At 37.9% G+C, this 18,979-nt stretch overlaps 1 protein-coding gene across 12 annotated transcripts in view; it reads right to left on the bottom strand.

Moving 5' to 3' along the window:
* The window catches only part of AGFG1 (ArfGAP with FG repeats 1), a 35,367-nt gene that overhangs the window by 8,122 nt on the left and 8,266 nt on the right, over window positions 1-18,979 (bottom strand). For 9 of the 12 annotated variants that reach the window (XM_064666461.1, XM_064666458.1, XM_064666457.1 and 6 more), the window contains exons 2-6: window positions 17,789-17,882; window positions 7,272-7,387; window positions 6,666-6,828; window positions 5,503-5,659; window positions 134-253 (exon numbers count right to left, since the gene is read on the bottom strand). In XM_064666461.1, the coding sequence (XP_064522531.1) occupies window positions 134-253; window positions 5,503-5,659; window positions 6,666-6,828; window positions 7,272-7,387; window positions 17,789-17,882 (650 nt within the window). The remainder of the gene's footprint in view (window positions 1-133; window positions 254-5,502; window positions 5,660-6,665; window positions 6,829-7,271; window positions 7,388-17,788; window positions 17,883-18,979) is intronic. The other 3 variants (XM_064666459.1, XM_064666467.1, XM_064666469.1) reach the window with 1 other exon arrangement.

Below are 18,979 nucleotides of genomic sequence, written 5' to 3' on the forward strand. Positions count from 1 at the left end.
TTTCCCCAGAGCTTCAGATGGCTTGATCGCATTAAAGCAGGCAGATGCAAGAAAAACTCAACTTCAATACCTTCCAACATAAAGGTAAGGATTAATTCAATTAAGTATTAATCAAAAGTGCTAGGAGTTCTACCTGTATTTTGGGGCTGAAAAGGAGACTGACTTGCTGTGGGGAAACCTCCAAAATTACTCGAGCCACTAGACTGTCCAAATGCATCAAAGTTTGCAAAACCTGCATTTGCAGAGTTCTGCGCTGTAAATCGCAAAGGAACAAAACATGTTAATGGATATGGGAAATCAACACAAAAACAGATGTATTAACTGAACTCATGGTCATGACAGCCTCCAAGGGTTATGTCCTACCATGCACTTGCTTTTTACGTGAAAAAAAATTATACATGTTATTCTACAATTCAAATTTGTCTCTGAACAAGCTTTCCCAAATGGCCTTCACAGAGCTGTACCAGTTAATGCTACTTCTGTCCTCCTCACACATCCTGCTACTCACAACTGCATGACCTGAGGAAGTCCACTTCAGCTTAACTCTAGGGTGTCTGCAGTGGTGGCTGCTCAGGGAAAAACAGCCATAAAGTACAGAATACCAGATATATATATACCTGTGGACCCCAAACAGGTATCATTCTAAATGCTAGTTTCCAAAACTAGAATCTGTGGGCTAAATAGACAAAAATTATTCTTGTAACCTACTGACAATTCAAATTCTTCATATACATAGTGCTGCTTCATTAGCTGAATTAATTTTGGCACCACTTGAAAAGTTTTGTCTAGGTTTATAAATTCATCTAACTGAAAAATTCAGTCTTTAAGAAAAACTAAATCAGAGTACAGAAATATGGAAAATCAATACCAATGTCAAGAAGATAGCATTCATAGTGTGTATCCACAAAATAAAATCCAAGGAAATTTCAAACAGAATTTCAGTTTTCGCCTTCCTTTCGTGCCATACTATAGGAGAAAATAAAAGTTAACACTAATCTAATTTCAAATAGCTGGACATTCAAGCATCTACAGAGTCAACAGGAATTGTATGTCTAACTGATCAGCTCCACAGAAACCCTTAAACTCTATTACAAGCAAGAAGGGAAAAAAATCTTTTTCATGAAATGCAAACTAAACCTCTTTATAGAGGTAACTTGAGTTACTATCTAAAGAAAGCCCACAAAACACCTTCTGGAATAACAGATGGCAATACATTATATTTTTAGATCAGAATTTGTTTATTCTGAAGGGATTTTGCAGATTAAGTATATACAAAAAGAACTATTGCTTAAGTACCATTACCTAGTACTCAGATAGTGCTAATAAAAAATTTCTATTAAAAAAGAATCTGTACTACAGATTTATAAACTAAAAGGACATTCTAATAAAAACTGCTGCATTCCACAATGCTGCTAATATACATAAAACATAAGCATTTCCCTTCACAGGAGAGAGGGTGAGGTTTGACTGGACTTGATGCCACTTTTAATAAAAACTGTGCATGTGCATTAGGTTTACAGGGCACAGTTTTGGTAGCAGGGAGTGGCAGGAGTGGTCCCTGCGAGAAGGGACCAGAAGCTGCCCTCATTTCTGAGCTTCAGCTGGCTCCAGAACTGCCCTGCTGCTAATCAAAACGTTGAAAGAGGTTTGAGAAAGACCATATCTCACTGCAGGGGAGGGACCCCATAATGGAGCAGAGGAACAGCAAGAGGAAGAAGCAGTGACAGAGATGAAATATTAAGAACTAACTGCAAGTCCCACTCCCCATCCCGCTCAGGAGAAGGAGCTAAAACAGTAAGAAGTGGAAATAAGCCTAAAAAGAATGGGCAAAGGTGGTTTTGGCTTTGTTATTTTTTACTATCCTACTTTATTATTAGTTGTCAATAAACCAAGTTAATCTTCCCAAAGTCAAGTCTGTTTTGCCCATGACAGTAACTTTCTCTTGACTTATCAGCTTTTTCATATTTTATCCCCCCCACCCTCCTGAGGGGGAGGAGTGAACAGCCAGGCAAGGTCAAACCACCACTGCATGAGAGTGGACAAGGAAAACAAAAAAAGTATCAAAGAGAAAGCAAGATCCTGGAAAAGTTATTTTCACTTTCAAGTGTGCAAGGAGAAAAAGTTGGCACAAACAGATGCAAAATTACTTCTATTATTATATTATCTGTATTGGTTCAAACAGCATTTTGCAGACTCTAACTCCTAATTCCATAGTTTGAGTTGTTTTGGTTTTCAAACCAGTAGCTTTTTAAGAGGAATTAAGAATTCAACTGCAACTTGCTTTAAAATGAAAGTGATGCTTTCATCATGAATTGGGTAGATACTGAGAGACTGATGTTTAGTTGACCAAATAGGATTAAGCAAATAATTGTCACTCAGAATTATGGCCAAAGTATTGCTTTTAATCACTCACACAAACAGAATACTATGTCAAGAACCTTAAATGAAATATCTTTTCGATATCATTTTAGATATCTTTTTTATATCATTTTAGATATATCTATGTCTAGATTAAAAACTGGAGTATATTACAGGATACTAAATTTTACTGCATCAGCTGACACAAAGTATGACTGCAAATGGGCCCATATTCAAGCAGTAGAGCTGTAAAGACTTCAGCAGTGTATTCAGATGTTAATCTTGCTTTCTTTTATGCAGTAAAGTTTAAACCTATGTAAATGTGGCACAAAGGTAAAGATCCAGTAAGACTCCTACTTTCCTGTACCTGGACAATATGTACACTGGCATTCCAAAGTTCAGTTCTCCATGCAAAAACCTAAGAACAGTTCTAACTAAGTTAAGGAACTGCAGGGGACTGCAGATTGGTGTGGATTTACAACTGCTGTTGAGACTGCAAATCAACAAGGCACTACCAAAGCCAGCTCAAGTATGACAGCACTAGTCATGGCAATGCCAGCTGCCCCTACAATCTTTGCACAGTTTCTTCTGTGAAGTTTGCACTACCTAGTGTACAATAACGGCATGAAACACTGCAAAACAAACAAACAAAAAACCTAAAATAAAGTCCACACATATCCAAAGTTGAAAATAATTCTCTAGAAAATAACTATGTTTTACTATTTTGTTTCTTCTAGATAAAGTCTCTTCTCCCATGTTACCTGTGGCAGAGTTGTGCTGTGTCACTCTGCCTTTCTAAAATCTTTTATGCAAGTCTTCGATTAGTTTATAGAAAATCTACAGAATTTGATCCTTGTTCCTATTACCCGTCTGTAAAGTACAAACAGTTCTGTACCATCTTCAAAATCTCATCATTTTGCAGAAAATGTGGAACTTTGTAAATTAAATACAGACAGTAAACGTAAGGTCAGCATGTCTGCCCTTCAAGAAACAGTGTCCTGAGCCAGCTCAGTATACTAAAAAACTTTGAGAACAAACATATCGAAAGTTGCAGTTCCTGCATAATTTTCAGTATTTACACCTACACTTTACAGATTACAGCACAAGTTTGTTCATATTTTCCTATCAGCTGCTGCACTCAATTCTGCTTTAATAGCAGAAATAGTAACTTATACTGAAAGATCTTAAGTTTGCTGGTGCTCTTCAGTGATTTCCTTAGTTAACCATAGTGTACATAAAGGGAAAAAGAAAAGTCCATCCACTGTAGGCATAGCTAAAACCAAGCCTAAAACAAGAACACCAGACCATAAATTCTGAGAAAGTAGTGCTAGACTAAGTGCAAGTTCTTCCATCCTCTGCTGCAGTGTGCAAATTACTAACAAAAAATACATGTTTATACAACTCCTTAATGAGCATTTCAAACTCATTTTTGCCAAAGCTGGCAGACTGATCAACCCTCCTTGTGATCCAAAGGGAAGAGTCTGTAACACTTTGTTATTTATTTCATTAACACCACCCTGTAGTTATTGCACACAGAACAAGCCTTATGATCAGTTTACCCAGGCAAGTCAGGAAACACCTTCAGGCAACAGGTCTGCAATACACAATCAGCTATTGCATGCTCAGAATCAGGTTTCTGTCTTCAAGAAACTGATTTACTAGCCCGGAAACTGTTTTGGATTCTACAACTTATGGAAAGAAGTCACAGCAAAGATCACAATGGTTAGTTATTGAAACAGAAAACTAGTCAGTACAGCTGAATATTCCTCTCAATTTTGATTTTCAGCACTTCTTTCAACCAGAAATTAACAGACTCCTAAGATTATATGTATTCTGGAGCATTCATATAGCTTTTTATCCTTTTAAAAATTACCCAGCAGAGAATTTACCTAGATTTGGAAGACAGTATTGAAATACTGCTTTAATGGAATTTTCATATCCTAAAAACCTACAAAGAATAAGTAAGTGTATATAAATAATCATTCAGCAACAAGTTTGGAAAGAAGAAGATATTAGAAAGAATTAACTATCTGCAGCAGATTCACTAACACTGTACAACACTGGCCAGTCAGCACAAGTTCTCCCAGTTAAATATACTTCCAGAAAGGTGATTAACATGAAATCTATTTTAAGGACTTTACAAAATACACAGAATAAAAACTGCTGTTGCAGTGTTACTGAATTCAACCAATTATTCCACAATGTTTGGTTTTGGAAGTTAACTAATAAATCCTTGGTATTTTGCTCAGTTCCTCAGGTGTGAATCTCAGGTCCCTTCCATCCCACTTTCTCTCCATTTGTCTCAGTTTCAGGACTGATTTACAATAAATATCTTTTTTTCTTGGTGGCTTAGCAGCATCACAGTCTTTCTCAGAAAAACTAGATGAAAAGCCCTTTCAGACCAGGCAGGCAAAGGTACTTTCCCACAATTACAATGCAAGTTAGCAACAACAAACTTCAAGGACCACAGAACCAACTTTTTCTTTAGGACAGACTTCTATGGTTCGAGATCTGTGGCTGAAAAAAACCCTGAGGGCTCAATATATTTTACTGAAGTCATTCTCTAAGAATTCAAGGCCTCCTCAGTCAATACATATGCTCAAGGCTTGTTTATTCTTCCTGAAACTACAGAACACTGTCCACATGGGTAGTACTCCGTTTTCAAACAGACACACGCACAAAAGAGGAGGTCACTAAATTGAGGAAGCTTTTGTTTGTCTTCTGACAAATTGGCAGATATTATCAATGTATTTGAACTCCTTTAAAGTCTCTATATCTGCTTGCTTTCCACAAATGCTCTTCCTAATAATTTTCAGAAAGAAAATTGAAGGTCTAATATCAGCTTCTCCTGACATTTCGTTACTCATCCTCTCACTCTCTCCCTCAAAGAATCTGAAGCTTAGTAGAGTAGGCAGAAACAGTCTAATCATACATATCCTAGAAAATAGCTATAGCAACTCCCACTTCAAAAAGCAGAATTGTCATTCTTTGTCTCTTCAACCTTTCTTTATAAAGACTAAATCTTGAGCAACACAACATTAAGGCACAGCGATTACATACACCTCATAAAGTTTAGACTAAAGTCATCAAAATTAAAACTACATTTTATACATTTAAAAGGGATACACTGGTCCCAACACCTACCTGTGTGACTGTTGAAGTGTGCAAAATTAGCAAAATTTGCTGTAGCAGTTGACTGAGGAGGAGCAGCAGCAAAGATATCTGAGCCAAGGTCACTGAGGAGGTCAAATTGTTTCTTTTCTTGTTGCTGCTGTCCTTGAGATCGAACTACAACAGGAGACTACAAACAACACCTCAATTAGCTCATACAAAAAGCTGGTATTTTACCAAACTGACATTTGCAAAATATTAGAAGAATAGGCTAAGCATATTTCTTTAACAAGACATTTACTCCTCAAGTTTAGGATGCTGTATACAGCACAGACCCTTCTCTGAGGACTATTTGTGCTACTGCTGTGGCTTTTAAAGGAACTCTGCAGCAGATTTCCATGGTTTAATAGGGCCTAGAAGAATAAAGTAGCAATATACTGGCAACTTCAGAATTATGTATTTTAAACTGCAAATACCATACAAATACAAACAGTAACACTTAATTTTATAGGATGAAAAATAATTATTCACTTCATTCTGAAAAAATCTTTACAATTCAGTACAAGGAGAGAAAAACTGACAAATTTCATAGCAAGGCTTCAAGTCACAAATTTATACTGTTTGAGTCTCAAAAAGCCCATTCAGAAGTTGCTTGTATCCTGAAGGCAGTTTTCAAAAAAAACTTGTCTTCCCTCCAAAAATCAAAGTACCTAGTGTTGTTTGGCTTTACATAAAAGCATACTGAAAGCATCCCTGAAAGGCACTTGACAAGACAGTTTCAAATGCACAGGAAGTAATAAGAAGTATGGTATGCTTTCATCCATATATTCATTACTAATCTCTTGGTTAACAGTATCAGTCATTTTACTGTTTTCAAATAAAAAGCAAACATGAAAATATACCACATTAGGTTCACAGTTTAGAGATATTTAAGCAAAAGACAATCATAATTAAACTTATCACACTAGAAGCCTATGCTTACTGAAAATAACCATTAAAAAAAAATCAATTTGCTCAACAGAAACAAACTTAATTTAGTACTTGACCTGCAAACACCTGTATACTTCAACAAAATATATTAAGTTGTCTGTAGTGATCGCATTTCATTCATATGGATAATAACAGTTGCTATTCCAAGAATTTTTGTGCCACTAAAAGAGGAAAAAGCAGTACAGAACAGCTCTGTCATTGCTCACCTGGCTGGGTGTGCCCTTGTTTAAGTGCAGTGCGGGTGCAGCTTCTCCCAAGAGAGATTTGAGTGGCTTCACCTCAGGTGTGCTGCTTGTACTACTGGCAGAAGACCCCGAGATGGACGCGTGGACTGACGCCACCACCTTGGCTTGCTCTGGAGGAACATACCTACATTGGAGGAGAGCAACAGCTTTTAACCCCTGATCCTGCTGTAGATTCTATCAACAGTTTGCAAAATAACTACTATTTAAATATGCCAGATAGCTCTTCAAAACTGGACTCGAATTTAAAGTCAATATTTTTAGCACTTATTAAATATAAACCACACATGTCTTTCTCATCCTAATAAAAGCCTGCAAAACTGTTACTTTACACTGTTGTTGACATCCCCTTAAGCCATTTCTGTTCCATCAATATGAACATTGAGAAACTTTTTAGCTTGTCTTCTCTGCTTCCTGTAGGAGCTCTGCATGAAGTTCAGAAATCCTTTTACTTCACAGAGCTGTGCAACCCAGTCTGAAGAGCACACAAGAAAAGCACACTCGAAAATGAGAGGAAACAATCCATCTTCCCTCATCATAGAGGCAAACTTTATTAAAATGGTATCTTACCATCTTTTCTTTTCATATTTTTCCTGTAGAAATTCCTTTACTTTCTGTGGATCCCTGAAGTCTGGAATTGCTGATGACCTATCATCAAATAGGCCTAGCCAAATCTGTTTGCACACCTTAATAAAAAAAAAAAACAAAACACACAACACCACAGATTGATCAGAGAAAACACCTTAATTAAAAACTTATTTAAGATGACTATTGTTAATACATTAAACCACTAAAACCTGTGTGGCTGCACAATTTATCACAGAACCACAGTATATGCTGAGTTGGAAGGGACCCACAAGGATCACTGAGTTCAACCCTTAGCCCTGCAAAGGACCATCCTCAAGAGTCACACCACGTGCCTGAGAGTATCATCCAAATGCTTCTTGAACTCTGGCAGGGTTGGTGCTGTTATATTCCAGACAGAGCTGGTTTAACAACTGACTGGTGCACCATGTACTTGTCTAAATACCTAAAGTTGAAAGACCATCTGTCACTGCAGGGCAAGCACATCCTAGCATCCAATTTCACCATCCAATACTGCTTTTACAAAGTATTTGTAGAATGTACTCAGGAAATGCAAGGCACCTGATTTCTACTTGTGATCTTTAAGACTCTTCTCCCTTCACCTAATTCTACACGTTCCCTTACCTGTACCTCAGGGTTTAAACTGTTTCAACAGATTCCATATGCTCTAAGCCCCAGATGGTAGATTTTAAGGGATCTGAGGTTTAGTATGTATACTTATCATTACTATTTGAGTACAGGAACTTTTTTTAAGCAGCCTGTGTTACTGTGATGCAGTTTCTAGAATATCATATATGTTTACGAGAGCAGGGGTAAAAGTACTATTGCTCTGCTTCCACTTTCTAACTGTGGTTGTGAGTGAGCAAAAGTTGAACCACTCGCAAAATTCTCAGGACATTCAAGCTTCAATTCCTGACAAAAACAAAAGGAAAGGTGTTCTCAAAACTAAACAAGATGTAGGACTTTTAACTTGAAATGTAAGCACTTCAGAGCATTCTGCAAGTAACTTGAACATGCACCCAAATGATAACACCAAACATTAGCTACCCTCAAAAAAAAAAAAATCAGACTGCCATTTCAGAACAGGTTTCTTCTAGAGAAATAGAGTCAAAAACACTTTGTTTTTTATGATGCATATGCTTTCTACCCACACCCTTTCTGAAACAGTCCTGACCATCCTTCTTACATACCTCCCACAAACGTGCCCTCTTATCCCTGCAAGTGTCATGTTTTCAGCATTGTCCCCAGTGACCTTCAGGAGAAGCACATGCTCTACCAAACAAGAGCTGCATAAACAGATTGCTCTGAGAGTTGGCAAATCCATGTAGAAGCTGTGACACTTCCACTTCGTCATCTTCCCCAAACAGGTTTTCTTCTTTACCTGGCCAGGGAGCTCTAGTTGTCAAGTCATAAATCTTACAGGTCATTTCAAAGATTTCTCAGGATTAGAGAGATTAGACAGACATCATAACTATGTATTGCATACTTGATGTCTCAGTTTTATATAGCCTGACTGCATGTCCAACACTCCACGGTCCTTATTATCATCTACTGGATAGAGACAAACAACAGGAAACAGACCTAATGATCAAAAGATAGCTCTAAATTAGCCACTTAAAATACTCATCTAAAACTAAGATCAGTAGTTCCACTCTTAAATACTCAGCTATTCCACATTCATTCAGCAACTGTACTCCACAAAAGGGTTAAGTTCAATGCACTGATTTGAATTCTCAAATTTGAACAGTCATTTGCAGTATGGTAACAGATAAAATGAAACTGAATTTATCTGTTTAATACTTCTTCATGCAAACTTAAAAGATATAAACTCAGTCAAAAAAGTCACAAGTCTGTTCTAAAATAAAAGCTAATAGCATGAATCACTGTTTTAATAGTACCAATCTTACACATGAGCATGACTTTTTGCTGACAAAATGTATAAAGTCAGGATATTTCAGTGTACAGCTTTAAACTTGCAGGGGATTGCCTGAGGTGGGCCAGCAATAGTATTTCCATACTTAGATTTGTGAGTATAACTATACAAGTAGCAGTGTCATATGACTGCTGGGAGGAAGAGAAGCCTTGTTTGTGGCTATTTACAGAATCTCTAGCAGCAGGAGTTGGTGGTGTCCGAATCCACAGAGTCCCCTCCCAACCTCCTTTTCAGTACTGGAAGGAACATCAGGAAACAAAGAAAAGAAAGTGCTTAATTTTGGACAAGTGTCACAACAGCCCCTGATCTCACACTCAGCACAGTAACACCTGGGGATGTACCATGATAATCCATTTGCATCCAGCCTGAGATGTGCTGGCAAATGAAAGAGGAGGTCCTCACCCCCACCCATATCAGGCCATTCAATCACTCCTTCTACTCCCACCCAAAATAAAGTCAGATCAAAGAAACTCATCACAATTACCATGTCAGTAATAACACTGAAACCTGTCGGAGATCAACTCACAGCAACAGTCAAACCACAACCCAGTCATTGACCTTCCTCCCACTTTTCTGCTTCATCTTCACCCCGCAGTGCCTGAGTAGCTGGAGGAGAAAAGAGTACAAACAACAAGGAAAACCCACCACATGTCAGTCTCAAGCCATCCTGACCATTACAGCAGAATTATAGGAGAAATCAGAAAACAAGGCCCTGTGTGACTTTAGCTCATTCCCAGCTATGGAGCCATAGTAGATAACAGCTCTATGAATATGCAAACAGGGATGGAGGAGGACTGTGCTGAACACCTGTTAGCTTAAAATGATGCAAGCTTCTTAAAGGCATCTGCTCTTGCACTGCAATTCTGCAAACCTTCAGAAAAAGCAGGCTTCCAAAAGTGTTTCCTGAAGCAACTAATTCCTTCTAAATACCTAACCACAAAAAGAAGTAACAACTGAAATATGCTTTAAGTCACTACTGTAATTTAAACAAACTGCCAGGCTCTCCTCATTGTTTCTCTATTACTGGTAGCAGAGAAAACAATTTTACTAATGGGCAACACACAACCACCAAGCAAAAGAACCTACTCAGTCATACACGCTTCAGCAAGAAGTTCTCAGTGTAACACAGTCTGACAGCAGGAGCCATACAAACACAGCATAAAAGATTTACTTCATCACACCAGAGATTCAAATCACATTTCATGCAAGTTTATTTACCTAAACAGTTATCAGAGAAAGTAAAATTGCTTAAAAGTATTAAATATGGACAAGTCTTAGAAGCCAAAACCAGAACACCACAACGGATTAGAGTAGTTTGGATTTGGATAGTGGGAATGATGAAAATGAACCATAAAACTGTGAGAGGGTATACATCACAAGTAGAATACAAAGGGTAAATCACATGCTCATAAGGGCATTTTGTACAATGCTTCTGCCAAAAAGCAGTGGTTTTGTCTCCCTACTTCATCTCTGATGACCTTAAAGGTCTATTCCAACTTACACAATTCTGACTTAAGTCCTTAAAAAGCCAAATTTTATAAAGCCTTAATATCACACAAGAAACCATTAAAAGGCATGGTTTTGTCTCTTTCTGTATGAAGTACCACACAATGCTCTGAACATCAGCAGCCGTTCCAAGCCAGCATTCAGAGCACAATGAAAGGCCCGTTGTCCTCCCCTGTTTGCTGGTGACCTGTATGCTCTTTCTAGCTATACTTCTGTTACTATCATCTGACTTGACAGGGATCCACAACACTGCATTGATTATGCTTCAAGGGAACCACAAAACACAGTTTTCAGCTATCTACAAAAACACAAGTGGCAGTGCTGTGCAACGCCACAGGATGAAATCAAAACTGAAAAATAGAATTTAAAAAACTGTTGTTAGAGAACTCATATCATCATGTAATTGTGGGGGTTTTAAATGCTTATCTTTCCATAGTCATTTTAAAATAAGTCACTAACAGTCCTGAATCTTGTGCGAAGAAAAAAGTTTGCTGTGAGAACTTTTTATTTTTGCTGAGTATTTTTGTTGATCAGGTCATCACATTTTTTTTTATTTCAAAGCTATTTAAATGTAACTGTTATGATAAAGATCAAGGAAATTTATGCCATAAAACTCGCTGTTTATGGTGCGGAATGATCACTCAGCATTTATATATTTGGTACCCTGATTACTCCCCACTAATTCACCATCTGACTTTGACAGATACCAAGAGATTAATTATGACCAAAAAAATTTAGTGGAAATACAGAAAAATCAGATTGGCAACTTTAGTTGAACTTCAGTTCTATGTTCTCTCTGGCCCAGGAGCTGCCCAGGGAGGACACCCAAACAAATCAGCACAGTTATACACAGCATGTGCTGACTCTTGCAGGATTTTACCTGCAGGACATGAGAGCAGGAAGTGCAAAAAGGCAGTAAAGGAAATGTAAATCTGTACAAACCCAAGCTTTAAGCAGCCAGTTGATCTACTAAACACAGTTTTCTTCTTAGTTTTTTAATACAAACTCACTATTTGAGAAAAAAAAAACACTGAAGTAATTGTTCTCAATTTTTGCTTATTCTGAAAATTTTGCCTTGAGAAATTTGAATTTGATATCCCAAAGAGCATGTTTTCCAAATCAAACTTTCAGAGCTCATTCAGAAAATTCTACTGCCCAAGTTCCATGATACATCTTAAGGTTCATTTTAACAGAATTACTCATTCCTTTGCTTTTACAGATAATACACAAAGAATCATGCCAACTCACCACACAGTTACACAACACTACTATTAAGGTATTGGGCCTAAAAATTCTCTGGCTTTCTGAAGTCCTTCCACATTGCACCATCTCCCTGGGGATACTCTGGTTCAGCCATTTAATATTAATATTGTTCTTTCTGCAACAGCAGCACAAATAAGCCTCTCCTCAAAAGCTCTGTTCATTCACCAAAAGCTCTGCTATACTCCTTCTTTTGATAACCAAAGCTGTATCAGACGAAATGCTCTGCTTAGAGAAGAAGAGCCTGAGAAGCTGGAGCCAAGAGTAAACATTCAAGTTATGTGGAAGCCCCTAGAAACAGTGGAACATATCCAACAATCCATAACCATTGTCCACTGTCCCTGAAAAGTATAATTAGTCCATGTCCCACTGGTTCACCAATGCAGCAGGGGAAAAAAGGGACAGCACTGAAGTCAGAATGATTAAGCATATGCAGCATTTGAGAGTCTATTGTTGTTGACAGAAGCAATACTCTGAATTTTTGTCCCTGCTACACTGTGGGGGCTGCAAAGGAACAAGACAAAGCAAAGTTTCATCTTGTCAGGTAATAATAAGTAGATAACAAGATTCAGCAGTTGTCTTCAGGAAATTCAACAGTTCATGAGAATCCCCTTACAACCGCTTTGGGAAGAACAGCACCTGTCCTCTGCCAACAAGTTCCAGTCCTGCAAGGGATGTCATTAGACACTTGGCAACCAGATACTGGGACGTTCAGAATTAGATCAGTAAGTACAGCATGAAGTAAAGAGGGAAAGAGAATCACAACCAGCTTCAACCTACTCACCCTGACCTAGATAAAAACCCAGGAGGTAGCAAGGCAGAAACTGTGAGTTACTGTAACTTAAATATATTGTTGAAAGGAGAAATTGGGCCAAGTGCACACTGTCTGTTATAATAAAGTCTTTACCTATATTTCTCATCATGCTATTGGTTTCCCTGAATCTGCACTCCACAGCTATTCCATTTGACATAAAAACTGTTTTTCCTATAGTAACTCAATTTACCCATCTTATTTTCCATGCATTATTTACATTTGTAGTCCTATGGTTTGAGTAATTACCCTTGTTTTCGGCTTTGACAGAAAGGAACAAAGAACACATCCCATTCTGTGCACATCTGGTACACCACAAGACAAAGTTGACCAGAAAGCCTTCTGGTTTAAAACCCAGCCTTCAGTAACATTTCAAGCTTTCAGGAGTTCCACACAGGGCTCAGAGTCTAAGAGAAAAATACATGCACTTGTTTTCCATAAAAGTTTAGCTTTTGTTTTGCTTTAAGGTTTACTGACATGTTTTAGAGTTTTTTTCCTGTGTATTTTTACAGAGTTGTGCAAGTGGGGAAGGACAGGCACACCAAAAACTGCTAATAAAGAAAAGAACCAGCAACATCCATCAAATTTTGCAGAAACACAGAATCTGAGATTCCAGTTACTTCTATTCCAGTGCTATGTATTTCAACTACCAAACAACACTTCACCACGTCCTAACTATTTCACTGATACAGATCTCCAGCGTGTGTGGGAAGGCGGATATGGGAGAGACAAAGGCCTTCTGCTTACACAACACATGGAGCTACCACACTTTAGAAACTCCTGCTAGCACAGTTGTGCTAGTTAGGAATAACAAAAATTCAGTTAGGCCAGCAAAATGAAAGTTCTTGCTCATGAAGCCTCCTTCTCTTGTATGCAGTGAAGGCTGCAAGGCAAGCTCCAACAGGACACGTACTTCTGCTGGTAGAAGCTGCACTTCAACTAGGAAAAGCACACTCCTTGACCTACAACACTTCTTGAGACCCAGACACACCACTGCACAGGAAGATTACACATCAGTCTAGTTTAAAAAGCTCTAATGAGATATTACCTTTCAGGAGGCTGGTAAATGCCAAATTAGATTTCTTCTTCTCCCCCTGCTGCCAATAAAATATTCTCAGTTATGCACCAAATGCAATGCTGACAGTGCAAAGAACTGCAGATTACCACACAACAAAACTATGTTCCAAAACATAACACTCACCCCACAGGAAGAAAGATTTGGAAACAGTTTCCTTATGTAAGCAAGTTATAGCTTTGTTTAGTAATTCTGCACTTCTGATGCCAATATTATTCATTAATCTCTGTAGGTTAAAAGAATTTTATACTGCCATCATACTGATTTCAAAGGAACAGAAGTTATAGCTGTTTCATAAGCAGAGTCAAGCCAGTAAATCCTGCTAACAAAGACATTGTTCTACACACAATCAGCTCACGTATCTCTATATCGTATTAGCAGAACCAGGAACGTACTACAGGGACACCTGACTGCACAGCTCATGCTGTCAGGACTCATCAGCTCCAGATTAATGCTGCTTTTTCCACTCCTGGGTTTTTAGGCCATATTCCATAGTAAGGAGATTTTAGGAAAAAATTCTGGTCAGGCCTAACACCAGCTCTGAACCAGCCTCGTGCTGCTACTACTGCTACAAGAATGCAGCAAACTGGTACTTGCACCTTGCAATCTCAGGTGCTACTGAGAGTCAGGAAGATTGGCCCCAAAACAAAATTAAGCACTATTAAGATAACCCCAAGCAGTTGAGCATACCTGCATCTTATTCTACTCATTAACTCGGGTAAACATGGTCCTTTCCCCCAGAGGAACACAGATTTTCTAAATACTAGACCAACAAAATCTTTTTTCTTTGAGCATGTGCATATTAGAATGGGTCACTTGGAAAGGCTATAAAACATCTGTCATTTTTCAAAAGGGTAGGAGAAAAATTAACTATGCAACTGGTCTTCCTCATAATAATATTTTTCAGCTTCAGGGAAAAGTTTCTGAATAAATATTTACAGCTGTAATAGCAACATGAGATTAGCACCACATCCACTTTCTGCAAACAGCAAGTTCACTTCCTACCACCATTGCACAATTGATTCAGAGGCCTAATCCACCATGGTGTCATTTGAGTGTGAGTACTCACACACAAGCATGTCCATACCACACTCTCCTCATTATTCCTAACATGAAAATGTGGAAATACCTCACCCAGCTCTTCATGAAGAGAAGGAGGAGGGGAAAAACCCTACCCAGTGAGTCCCAATTGCCTTTATCCTTCAAAAGGACTGCAGAAGGCACTTGAGGAATATCAGCTGGAAGATGCCTCTATTCTTGCTGCAAAAGTGAGATAAACCCCAACATTAGCAAAACCAGAGTCTGGACATCTGTTTATACCTACAGATGAGTAAACAACACCAAAATACAGAAGTTTTCTAACCCAGTAAAAGGATTTAAAACTGTATTTGAAGCAGTAACAACTCATCCAAAATAAAGATCAAGTTACCTTAGAAGTGTATATACAGGGAATATGGTGTCTCACCTCAAGAGAAGCTGCTCTGATAATCTCTTACCAAAGCAGTTCCCTTGTAGAAGCTTTTCAGTAAGCGAACGTTTTACCCATGTGTGCCACAAAGAGGATAATTTATAACAACTCACAAAAAGTTCGGATTGCAGATATTAGGAAGTGTTTTGGTTTTGTTGATTTGTTTGGTTTGGGTGTTTCTTTTTTTTTTTTTTTAGAGAACTTCAACGTCATTCAATACACTGACCTTAAACTCTTTGAAGGAGAGTGGAAAACTACTTCCTCTAAGAACAACTCACCACCTTATTAATTACTTTATCTCATGGAAGCTTGCTTGCTGTTTTCCTTTCTATTCAGAACAAGATCCCTATTGTAAACCATGATCTACTCATCTGGAGGCAAGAAAGTTTACCACAGAGGCCTTGGCCATGTTGGACAAAGACCAGAAGAAACAAGTGGGAATGAAAGTATTTTAAAAGTTACAGAAAAATTGAAGTTAAACATAATAGATTGTAAAAAGTTGAGTTTTATATATATGTAGATGCAGAACGAAACAATGTTACAACATCTAAGCTGTTCAATGACTATTTTGTTTCACATGTATGTGTTCCAATATGTTGGACAATTCCATGTTTGAAGTCTTATTCTAAGAAATTTCATTTCTTCATACAGACACAAGAACTTCCTACGCTGAACAGAACCTAAGCAAAGATTTTTGTGAGGTCAGATGAATTTCATCTGTCCAATACTTTTATCTTATCTGCAGGTAAGTATTCCAAAGTCCAATACTAACAAGAGAAAGCAAAACAAGTATTTAACTACTGCAATACAAAGCACAACAAAGTGAAAACATGTTTAATTAGGATTTAAATTTCTAATAATGTTCAAGACAACAATCAGTTCTGTTCAGTTCAATCTACCATCTGCAGTTACAAGTATCTACTCAGTTTTACTTTAGAATTAAGGCAATAATCAAACAACCCAAAACTAAACTCAGGAGGACATCTTCATTTATGAGGCAGCTCATTTAAGTCATTTCAATACTTCTATTAAGAGTACTACAAGTGCAAAGACCCCTGCTTTTGAAACAGAGCACAGCACTGCAGAGATCTGTGAACATTTTGTATGTCAATAATAAATTATGTATCAACTACATCATTATGATTGGCAGAGTAGTCAGGTCTATAACAAGGACAATTACACTAATCAGCTGAGTAGGGATCACTTAAGGTTCCAGATCAGCGAAAACAAACTTGTACCACTCTGTAGACACAGCAGATTCAGTGAAAAGCTGAAATTAAAACCAATGCAGGGAGGGAAGTACAAACACACACATTTTCCTTCACACTTGTGAAGCTTAAAACAAAGCTGGAGTTTACAATCTAATGAAAGAGAATCCAAAATAGTCTATACGAACACAAAGAATTCTTTATTATTTTCCCTATGCAGAAAGTCAGCAATATAATATACTTATATACAAATATATATATATGCAACGCTCTACAGCTTTAAAAAACCCAACCAGCCTAAGCCATCAGGAGTATTTTAAAATGTCCAGAAGAGTTTAGACCTTGATCCAGCTCTGTCTAGAGGAATCATCCACTAAGAGTCATTTCAACAACTAAAGTGTATTTACCAGGACGGGAAAAGAAATTGCTACTTCTATTTTCATTCTTCAACCTGACACTTAAGAAGGGGCCAAGTTAGGAAAGTCAAGTATCAGCATTTTAACGAATGATGGGATATATCCTCACAAAGCTTCACAAGAACACGCTGGTGAGACACTCTGTGGCCTACAAGCAATAGTTCTACTAAAATTGAATACAGATGCAATCAGTGTGAAATAGAACTTTATCTAGTTTGAACAGAGGCACAGTCTACCTCTAGAATCCTCAACACTACAGTATGGTATTGAAACACAAACTTCATCCTCAAATTGAAGACATAATAGCTACATCCAGGGTTTAGCTGGATCCAACATTTACCTCCAATTTTTTTCTTCTATTAAAAAGAACAAAAATTCAGTACACTAGAACTTCTTTCTCAATTTCCTTTCTCTCTTCAAGATGCTTCAACATGGATATACTTTTATTAAGTAAGGAGGCTATTAAAACTTCTAGAAGACTTTTTGACATCTACTCTGAACAAATACAACTACAAGCTGTATTTTGGTATTTATTTTTGTCATGGTACACTCAGGAAACACTGCTGCACTCAGTCTCAAGGTCTGAGATGCAGAAAAAAAAGACAGCTGCTTATTGCCTTATGCAAAAGCAAAAGAAAACCCAGTTCAGAAACACGAATCATGTGAATCTGGATTGTCTGTGTTGGGTAATAACATGCAACATTAGGATGATTTGTGTCTAGTTTTTGCTAAGAAAAAAAAAACCAAACCAAATTTTCTTTAAGTAGTGTTTTAAACTTTAATATCAAAGTGAGAAAACCACTTTATTCTCCAAATAATACTTACTTCATTTCCATGTTTCTGCAGAAATTCTATTTCCTGTTGTGTGAACGTAGTCATTGAAATCGACTTCACTCTATGGGGTGGATTCAAGCCCCGCCTGAAAGAAGCAAGAAGTGTTCGTTCAGTATTCAGGAAGTTTGTCATCACACAATCACTTTAAACAGCTGCAGGTTGGTCAGTCTTAAAAATCAGGAGCCATTCCTGTAAAACACTCATTTTTGGTACTGCAGTGCAACTTAAGGCTGTGTAAGCTCTTCTCAAAGTAACATTAAGCATGCAAAGTCAGATGACTGAACTTCAGGAGAGACCAATACTCACAACTGCACATGCAAGCTCTGACACTTTCTATGCAAATTTATGAAAATATAGCTAGACTTTTCTTAAAATACTAATCTGCTTCCCCAAACTTTTTGACTTTTGTCTCTGTCATTCATCTCTCCACCTTGGGCCCCCCTGTTGTAGTCTTCTTTCCCTCCAATTTCTCCCTCACTTCAATCTCTTCTTACTACAACTTCTACCCAATCACTAGATTTCTTCACACTAAACTCCCCAGCTCAGTCTTATTTCTCTTGCTTTAACCTACATTTCCCATTTCCTCCCAGCACCATTTTCTAGTTACTTTTTGCCCCCGCATCCACAGGGGCTTCTTCCTCTTCCTGAGCACTACACAAATGAGCACAACAAAAGCAAAAAGACAACGTTTTTAGTGTGCTCTCAAATGAGAGATACCATTACTAATGCCACAGCTCAAAACTTCAGCCTTAAGCCAGGATTGGCACCACTCTCCCTCCATGCCAGGCTGCTGCAGCAGGGCCAACAAATGCCAGGCTCTTGTGCTGCCACAGCCCGACGTTGTCAAACCCAGTTCAGTCAAAACCTGCAAGCACAGAGAGAAAACCTGCTGAGCAACAGCACCAGGGTAAGAAAAGCTTGCTTTCTTTTCAAGCTCTTTCTTTAAATACATGCTAACTACTGCTTTTGCCCACAAACGCTTACAATTAAAAGCAAGCCGTGCTTTGCTCAATGGATGCGAGAACATTTACTTCCCACATATGCCAAACAGTGGAGACACTCAGGCAATACAAGGAGGCTATTTTAACACTCAAGTTAATCAGGCCTGGATTTCTGAAATACCAGCTTAAAAACCAATTAATATACATTAACTGTGAGATGTGATAGCACACAAAAAACTTT

The sequence above is a fragment of the Pseudopipra pipra genome, chromosome 10, assembly GCF_036250125.1.
Source record: "Pseudopipra pipra isolate bDixPip1 chromosome 10, bDixPip1.hap1, whole genome shotgun sequence".
In the NCBI taxonomy this organism is placed as follows: domain Eukaryota; kingdom Metazoa; phylum Chordata; class Aves; order Passeriformes; family Pipridae; genus Pseudopipra; species Pseudopipra pipra.